The 9,494-nt window shown below is 40.8% G+C and overlaps 1 protein-coding gene across 2 annotated transcripts; it reads right to left on the bottom strand.

Moving 5' to 3' along the window:
* Positions 1–308: 308 nt before the first annotated feature.
* Positions 309–9,339, bottom strand: LOC132325440 (glutathione S-transferase 3). Of its 2 annotated transcripts, none has more exons than XM_059842781.1 (7): positions 9,186–9,339; positions 6,746–6,852; positions 4,902–4,953; positions 4,035–4,167; positions 2,751–2,892; positions 1,621–1,752; positions 309–1,078 (listed from the first exon to the last, which is right to left on the bottom strand). In XM_059842781.1, exons 2-7 carry the CDS (start codon positions 6,830–6,832, stop codon positions 935–937), a joined length of 690 nt encoding a protein of 229 aa, XP_059698764.1. In that variant the 5' UTR covers positions 6,833–6,852; positions 9,186–9,339; the 3' UTR covers positions 309–934. The 2 variants fall into 2 exon arrangements, with proteins under 2 accessions (XP_059698764.1, XP_059698763.1); XM_059842780.1 differs by lacking the exon at positions 9,186–9,339 and adding an exon at positions 8,621–8,759.
* Between the last annotated feature and the right edge of the window lie 155 nt (positions 9,340–9,494).

Genomic DNA, 9,494 nt, shown 5'->3' with positions numbered 1-9,494 from the left:
TAAAATAATTTAAAATTCCTTTGTCTAGCTGGCTGTGGAAACCATCGATTTTTTTTAAAAAAAGGACAAGAAACATTGAGTTTCATTGGTTCTAGAATGGAGCTATATCAGGTTTGTGTGATTGTTTACTACCTCTCCTTCACATCTCCATTCTCTTGTTCATAAACACAAACAAAATACACCTTTCCATGAGGCATGTGAGTTAACAGTGACCCTCCTCATATCAAATACAAAGAATTTATCCTCCAAGAAAAGTAAAAATTATGTTTTTAAGCCCCAGCTTTCATTCACAAGACAACAGGACAATGTGACTTTATAAAAAGTTTATTTGATTAGTACAGGTCTTCTAGATACAGCAGTTAAACAAAAACATCATTTGTCAGTCAGTTAATTTCCTAATTCAGTAATAAAAGTACAGCTTAGTTATAAAGGCACAGTGTTGACATTTAGACAAGTCACTGATGTACAGTAGAACTGGCAGGAGAAAGACCTCACTCCTACTTTCTTTAAAAACTACTTGTTTCATTTGCCAACAGTGATATTAAAGAAGAATAAAGGCCTACACTGGGAACAATCATCATATAAAAATCTGATCTGGATCTAGGAAAAAGTCCTCAAAAATAGCACGACATAATGAAGCTATCAGTCAGCAACTCACATTTCTCTTTTCTGCTGTTCCACAAAGTCTCTAGGAAGACAGTGTGCTTGCTGCCATTTCACTTGCTTAAAATTACTAGAAAAAAATCTCAAGATGGATGAAGGAGAAAACAGGCTAGTATTGAAGTGTTATAAAAGACACCTGCCTACAGTATTTTGTGTGAGGGCATGACCTCTTGCCCATTGAAACACCTCTGGAACACCCCTTTGCCCTCCTTCACATTGTTATTGGATGTGTGCAATCTGGCAGCTCTCTTACAGCTTGCAGCCAGGCAAACTAATTTGCTTTTACATCATAATACATACGGAGAACTCTCCTGACAGTCTCCACATATTTATCATCAGGAACAGGTTTCCTCTGGCTTCCTGGCTCAAGAAATTTCTTGATTGCAGGGATGCTGCTTATCCTTGCTTTAAATGCCTAAAATATAAACAGTAACTACATGGTATTTAAAGAACAGAAAGTAACACAAGAAAAAACCCTATTTTACTGATTTGTGTAACATCCTTTAACAAGCTGTATGTGGAGACAAGACAGGAAATATGGTTTTAAGTGTGGATGAATTTTACTCCCACTCACTTCAACCCTTTTATTTTCCACAGTAACAGATGAGCCATCTGTCTTGTATTGATATGGGATGAAGTGTTAAGGTATCTGTGGTTTCTAATATGTACGTCGCTCAGATCGTTCTTGTGATCCAGAAAATATCTTCCACTCAGTATCACAGAACTGGTGAGAGTCAAAAAAAGGGAGGGTGCATTTCTTCAGATATGTACAGGGGTTACTCCAGAAAAAATAAGTTTCTCTAGATGAAACATCTTACAAGGCTCTTCCTAAAGCAGGAAAAGCAAGACTACAATGAAAAAGTAACAAATGTTTGTGGAATTATTTACACGGAACAGACTTTGAAATATAATTTATCACATTTATAGCCATATGAGCATCTTGTTAGTGCAAGGTACCTGTAACTGAGGAAAGCCTGAGAGCACATCTGACTTCTTCTCTTCTACCATTAAAATGGCTTCAAGAAGATGAACATCTGCCCAGCTAAAATTGTTGCCAACAAGGAAGTCCTGCCCATGGTCTTTCAAAACCTAGAAATGTTATAGATAAAAACATTCAGGTGTGGATAGCCAGCTGAGGTTCATGTTTTCAAAATTCATAGGCACACCTTCTTTGACAACAGTACTGTCTCCTTTTCATTCTTCTCTCCCATGCAGCTTACAGGGGGAACAGGGGATATGCCAGCAGTCACTGATCATATTACAGCAGAAATCCAGAATCCCAGGGTTTTTCTTATCAATCCTTTTTTCCTACAGCTCTAGGTAACCTTGTGTACTAGACTATAGGGTTAGATACCTTCTTGGTATTCACATCTTTCAAGTCTAATTTATCTGGATTTTTTTCTATACATTTTTACACCTTCAATGGGAAAATAGAGAGTATAAAAGAGAGGTGTTCGACCTAAAGCATAAGGGCTAAGATGCAACAAGTGGAATATAGGGCAGAATGCATCCTGGCAACCACTTATAGGAGACCTTGCAAAGTGAAAAACTGTTTTCTCTTTAGTCTTTAAAATGGAGAGGAGCTATTTCTGCTAGATCATCCTGTCCATGCATATTAATTTCCATTGAGAGTACCTCTTGGGTCCTACCTCTCAAACTTCAGTTAGAGAAACACCAAGATTCCAGTATGGCTAAAATGCAGCAGTGATAGCAGTGTTTTACTGTGTTTCCAAAAACCCAACTGAGATGTATTTGAAATGTTAAACAAAGAAGACAATTAGCACTGCTTTTGCAATGCAAATTACTGTGGTGGAGTTGACCCTGGCTCGGTACCAGAAGTCCATCAAAGCTGCTCTGCCACGCCCTTCCTCACCTGGCCATGGGGAAAAAAATACATTGAAAGTCTCTTGGGTTCACCCACCCCAATGTATCTGATACTGTTCTGATCCCCCTCCAGCCAACGGACAGTATGGATGTTCTGGTGTAAAGTACTGCACTGACACTTCTGCTTCTAGTTGTGGTGAAATACCCAGAGTTCCCATTGTTATCCCTCCAGAATCAGGGAAGAAAATGATCCTCTTCCATACCTTTTCATACACTGGGAAATACCTGCTTGTTGCCTTTTGAACTATTAAAACATGTTGTTTCTCTTTATCCTCTGCTGATAAGAAAGGGAACATCATAATGAAGCCCATAAGGTCATCAGTTCCTCCAACATACATATCAATCCTTATAACAAAAGCAAACAGAAACCTTAAATAGAAAGCACCTTCACAAGCCGAATCACCTTATATTTGTTTTAGGATAGTAAACATTGAATTACCCATCCCCCTGTCATGGTGCCTTCTCCCCCCCCCTCCCCCCCACCCCCTGCCACTCCTTTCCAGGCTGCAGTGTGATCTGAGAAATGCTTTTTTAAGCAATCTCAAACACGCCCTCTCATGGAAAATAGTTCTGCAATTAAAAAAATATGTCACAGTGGGAGTCTTATTTGTATTTGTAGTGATTTTGGCTCTTTACTAGCTTCATTGTGCAGGTTTAAAATAGGATTGCACAGACATTAAGTGTGTACCTTTGGTGTTACAGATCACTTCAAAATCACCAGAGAAACACACAGCACCACAAGGAGTCATTCCCAAGTGACTTAATTGTCTGGATGTATCCCATCTTCAGAATTTCATCCAAAGTCCAAGTAGTGCCAAATAGATAAATAATGGGGTTGGAAGTCCGTAGTATACCAGGTTCTTCAACCAGCTAAATTATCAGTACAGCAGTTCTTCAGATTGTCCCTTTTCCAGAGCTATTGGAGCAGGTTTTGTACTGTAGATGGACCTTTAAAATGCTACATACTGAGACAGCAGCCCCATCATACTTTTTTTCCCTCCACAGACACAACATCAAGATGTAATTTCACACGGATGTTATTTCACATGAAACCATTATTTTTCAACAGCTTTTAGCTATTCTTTCCCCAGCTCCCAAAGATCAAAACCACACACTTTTTACAGTGCAGTAGGACATCATGCAACCACAGATGATGTCAATGACAGCTCTTATTTTGCAGCCAAGTTAGAAACGAACCGTTTCTTTCCAGAGTTTTCTGGTTACAAAAGTAGTTCAGCATCTACATGCCAGTCACCTCTTGAATACCTGTGTCAGGCTGTATTAATCTTTCAGTAAGGCACAATAAAGCCGTGACTCAAATATTTTTATGTGAAAAGTAACTGAGTTAGACAAATCAGTTGGCTTGCATCTAACTGTGGCTTCTCAGGCTCACTGCAAGTTGTGTATCACCGAGGCAACTATGCAATTAACTCTAGATGCATCTGAACTATTATACTAAATTCAGGAAGAGTAATACTCTTACATACAAAGCTCTTTCCTTCAGGTCCTTCCCATAGAGGTTGTACTTTGCTGCAATGTAGCTGAGGATGGCTCTGGTCTGCACCATCCTCATCCCATCTATCTCCACCATGGGCACCTGCTGAAACAGCAGGGATCCACCTGAAAGGACACACACACGTTATGTGACTGATCTAATAACTCCATGTCGGATTTCTTGCTGTCTTCAGAGGAACATGGCTTTTATGGTGAGGGTAGCCATTGTATTAAACTGGAGATCTTCCATGCAAAAAATAAACTACAGTGGTGCAGACAAATTAAACTGAAAAGCACAATTATTGTGGGTTACCATCCTTCCTTTAAAAAATTTTCACTGAAGTTTCAGTCAGGACTGTGTACAGCAGCTTTTGAAATGAAATTGAAATGCAGTAGAGACAATCACTTAACTAAACATCTCAACTGAGTAAAAAAGTGTCTAGTTCTAAACAATGTAAAAAAACCCTCTGTTCCATTATTCAAACACTATTTGAAGCAAACGTGAGATTCATAGATTTCTCTCTTATGACCAATCTTTAGGCTTTATCAGGATATAACATGAAATTTTGGGATACATATTTTCTGGTTACTGAAGCCCATGGTTAAGTTTGTGGGACCAGGTGGGATGCACAGACAAATGGAGAACAGAAGAATCCAGAGGCCTGGGAAACCCTGCAGGTTGGAAAGATACTCAGTTTGCAATTTCATCTGTCCACATGTAGAAAAAAACAGCCTCTGCAGCTGCTCACAGCTCTCAGCTTTACTCTTCTATGTGGAAAGAAAGACACAAAGTCTTCAAAGACTTCACACATTTTCTCTAAGTCTGGTTACACTTTTCTTGAGGTTTCACATGGACTCACCTTGCAGAAGTTTCTCATACTGGTCTCGGGTTTCCAAAAATTCTTCTTCAAACTGACAAAAGAGATTGAGGAAGAAGAGGAAATAAGAATCTTTTCACATTTCTAGAAGAGATAAATTTTTAAAGCACCATAAAAGGAAAAGAATATGCATCATGGTTCTTTTCATTTCAGATATGGCTCTAAGGGACAACACACCAAGGACAGAAGTCCTGGCAATATCTCCTGGGCTGTGACACTTGATAAATGCTCCTAAGGGCAACTCTAGCAGAAGAATTGGAATGAAGATGGTTTGTTTGGTATTAAACAGGCAATGTAATGTGTAACAATCAACAATACAGTCTAGGCTGTCCTTAAGATGCTTTCTGGAATGTGGAAAAAATCTGCTGTGCAATATTTTGATTTGGGAGCTGGACAGGAACAGAAGTTAAAACAAAGCTTTTACAAAATAGTGTACAAGTATCAAGCCCTGCATGAAGTTTGATACAGATGCATGTTTCAGATACCTGAAGATTAAATATTCATAAGATGAGAAAAAAAAAAAGATACAGAATTGCTGCTGATTAGATGGATGTAGTTGTACTCGATATGGCTGAGGATAGCCAGTCCAATCAGTGTTATTATGGAGAAACTGATTTCAAGATTAAGACACCAAAGTTAGACATCTACATGTATGTGTTTGCATGTGCCATCAATGTCTGTGACCAGTGCACAACATGGAGACTAGAAAATGGTTGATGCTACCAATCCCTAAATGCCTTGCTCAGTCAGCCCCTCATAACTTCTGTGCCACTCAGTAATTAGGATTTGCTATACTAGAGAAACCCCAGAAGATGAGGCACATTAACACACTGCCAATGCTCAACCATAGCAAGTATGATCACAGTCTAAAATTCAGAACCCAGGTTTCTGCTGATGAGAAGCCGAGAAAATAATATTCCATGGAAAAAATGTAGTAATTGGCACTTATCGACAGCTTTTTTTAAACTTAAAAAAGAAAAAAGAAGAGAGAGTGACTTAAAACATAGGAACAAATGATGGAGGGAAGCAGACAGTTCTGTCTTCTGCAAGACCTTCAAAAAAAGACTGGTGAAAAAAACTTGTATTCCTTGGCTCAGTACACAAGTAACTGTATGTACTGTAACAGCTTATTGTGTAAAAGAGGACACTCAGAGCAAATACTATTTCTTTGTGTCCTCAAACTGTATTACCAGTTTACCACCAAGATGGCCAGCAAATGTGTAAGTAAATGATATACCATCAGAAAAAAGTAAAGGCTGCTTTACCTGTTTTACCCAAGTACTTAGAGATTCTGATTTCCCTACACATGTTGGTCAATTTGCTGACTTCACCCTGCTAAGTTTCATCTAAATGATGCTAGACACAACATATTTTGTGTTACAGCTTATGAAGGACTCAACCAGTGGAGTGAAAAATAAAACAAAAATCTCTGTGTGAGCATTTAACTGAAAACAGGTAGACTAGAGAAAGTAAATCGCTGTTTTACCAGGCACAGATAACACTTGTTATGCAAGCAACACATCTATCAGCTCAGCAGCTCTGGCTCATTAATCAAGTGCTTAATTAAGGACTGCACATTCTTGTGTTAAGCAAGTGTCACTGCTTACAGTGTCACTGCTCAGAAAACAAGTAACTTGAAGCCATGCTTTTGTGTGCCTGAAGTAAAAGTATTTAATTACACGGAATAGCCAACCTTCATTTCCTATTGCATCTCCGTATGCCTTTTCTTTTTTGACTAAAAACATGTGATCTGCCCCAAAGACAAGCTTACCAATGTGCAGCTAGAAGTTAAAAACTCTAAAAAGTTTTAAAACTCTAAGACAAACCTCGACCCCAGCTGCAGCCAACAACCAACGAATCGATTCCATCTTGCCTCTTCCATTAAAGTAGTAAAGTTTTGGTTTTGTGGACATGACTTCAAACTTTCTGTTACCTAAAAGAGTTATAACAGATAGTAAGTTATTAAATATACAGAAATCTGATTGCAGCTGGAATAATGGTTCACAGGTCACTCACACAACAATAATTTAAATTAATTATTGACGAAATATTTTAGCAAAGTTCAGTCTAAACTGATTTGATTTTCTTGCTGCACAGTCAAGTCAAACTATTTCATAGACTTTTCATCCCCCTGAAATTCAGGAAAAGTAAGCATCAAGTTGCTAAGTAGGAGATAACAGAAATAAAATTTTAAATCACCACGAAGAAAAACCTTAAAACATTTAGAAAATAGAAGTTTTAGCACTGAAGTTATGCAGACACCACTAAAAGTCAAGTCTTGATCAAAGAGAAGAGGCAGTAAACCAAGTTTCCAAAACTGGCAGACCTTGTATCAAGGAATGCCATAAGTATCTAAACATTAATTCTACACGTTTGGGTGAAGCATGGGAATGTACTTTTTAGCCTCTCACTTTTATTCCCCTAGCTGTGGTAATCCAGCAATCAGCAGAAACTTCAAAAATATCACAATATGACGATCAGTAGAAACTTCAGAAGAATGGCCTGTTTCTTTTGTAATAATCCAGATTAAAATCCAGAGTTTCACAGTGCTGCACTACTTATCCTTCTACAGGCTGCATTTCTTTCTATTAATAAACCCTGTTGCTATGCAAAACTTTATGGACTTTTCAGATGATCCAATGCTGCTTTGCAAGCAGCATTTTAGTTCTTTAATGACTTCATAAATGAGGCTATTAATTGTTATTTTTAGAATAGACTACTGTTTAGGCCTCAGCAAGAACTGGATTCCGCTGTAGAGCCATAAGCCAAAAGAGCAATCCAATTTAATCACACTGGCATTTCACATGCAGAACTCCCTTATAGCAAGTCCTTGCTGCAACTGAGAGCTGTTTTCCCTCTGTAAGGTGATTTATTGTCACTTCAGTCCACAGCTCATGTAATTCTGGAAAAGAGGCTCTTGGCATGCGAACAATAACCTCCAGTTTCCAGTGTTCCAAGAGCTCCTTCATAAGCAGAGGGGAAAAAGACCTTGAGCATGCACAAAGTGATCCGCTTGTCAGCCAACAGGCATGAAAAGAGAGCACAAAACATGAGAGTGCATCAGGCCATGGGAATTCAAACGAGCCAGGCTATTCCACCCCCGCCTGCTCGGGGGCTCCGACTGCTCTTAGGGAAGTGACAGGCAACTAAAACACTGAAAAATACTATCTCTATTGCTGATAAATATAGCAGTGAATCAGAAAAGTATCACTGTGAACTACACAAAACAGAATTAAACAGGTGCTACTTGTAATGCAGTTACATTCACGGAGAAAGAAGAAAAAAGCCAAAGGTGATTTTTAAGTTGTAGTTTAAAAAACTAAAGAAACAAAAGAGTCACTCTTCCTCAGTGCCACTTCTGGAAACCTGCTCTTAGCAGGCCAGTCAACAGGTCACAGGACATAAGCAAGTCACTGATGCCCAACACACCTCAAGGAAAAGGCATGGTGGGTGCTTCTTTTACAATACTTTATAAATAATATCTTCTTAAATACTGGGGGAATCAACAAACTTTTAAATGAGCTGTAGCATTCTAGGTTCCTAGGACTAAGCCTGTTATGCCATACTGGAAGAGAAAGTCCAACTTGTGAACTAAAATCGGATGGAAGGAGCACCCTGGTGATGGGCAAAGAGCTTCTCTCTTCTCTGCCCTTCATCAGAAAGAGGTAAAGTGGCAATTTGCAGCCAGGAGCTGCAATTACTGGTAGGTTCTTGTCCATTCCCCTCAGCCAGACTCCTCAACAGGAAAATGGGCTTTGTGAAATATTTGTTCCCTTGCTGTGATTGATGAAGGCTATCTGGGCTAACGGCGGAATGAGGGAACATGAATATTAGTGCAAGAAGCGGTTGCTCCCACGCAAGGAGAACACGGACCAGAAGAACATCGGTGAAGAGGGCCGGGGGAGCAGCTGTGCTTCGCACGTCCCGCAGATCCAGGGCTCTAGGGCCCGATTTTCCCTGCGTGCATTCAGCAGCCCAACATCGCTTCCACTCTGCACCCGCAACACCAGCCCGGGGCACGTCCGGTGCCCAGCGTGGGACAGGCAGCAGCTCCCACCCCTCCCGGGGACAAGCCCTTGGCAGGCAGGAGATGACGAACGGTCTGTGCTGTGACACGGGGAGCCCGTGACCGGGAGCGGATCCACGGCTCGGGCCCGAGACCACCACAGACTCCCGGTTCCCCGCCTCACCTGAGCCAAGAGACCACGGGCACCGCTTGGTGGGGGGAACAGGAAGAGGGAAATCCCAGGGGCCCACATTACTCACACACACGGAGGGTTAAGCGGTGACACCGAGCGAGCACACGACACCCCAAGGCAGGGCACTCTAGCCGGCCCCGCCCGCAGCCGCGATCAGCTGCAGCCCGCAGCCACCGGCCCCGCCTGCAGCCCTCCCCGCCCAGGCCGCGGGACGGCGACGAGCGGAGCAGCCGCCAATGGGAAGCCGTAAATTTGCAAGTTTCGCAAAGCCTTCTGGAAGGACATCTCGCACCAAAGAATTTCGTTAAAATTTTTTATCTGGGTTAAGAACCGGTTTCTCTCGGGTGGTTTCCTCGCTGCAAAGTGCTGATTCCGT

This window comes from Haemorhous mexicanus, chromosome 3 (assembly GCF_027477595.1).
Source record: "Haemorhous mexicanus isolate bHaeMex1 chromosome 3, bHaeMex1.pri, whole genome shotgun sequence".
Classification (NCBI taxonomy): Eukaryota; Metazoa; Chordata; class Aves; order Passeriformes; family Fringillidae; genus Haemorhous; species Haemorhous mexicanus.
This window is presented reverse-complemented; position numbering and strand designations above follow the sequence as displayed.

What these genes read in the sequence shown, in the direction of transcription:
- LOC132325440 (XM_059842780.1), bottom strand. Translation starts at nt 8,744, where the DNA reads ATGTTCCCTCATTCCGCCGTTAGCCCAGATAGCCTTCATCAATCACAG. An exon ending in GAATGGACAAGAACCTACCA is followed by an intron (nt 6,853 to 8,620) that starts GTAATTGCAGCT and finishes TAACTCTTTTAG; the next exon opens with GTAACAGAAAGTTTGAAGTC. An exon ending in GTATGAGAAACTTCTGCAAG is followed by an intron (nt 4,168 to 4,901) that starts GTGAGTCCATGT and finishes GTGTCCTTTCAG; the next exon opens with GTGGATCCCTGCTGTTTCAG.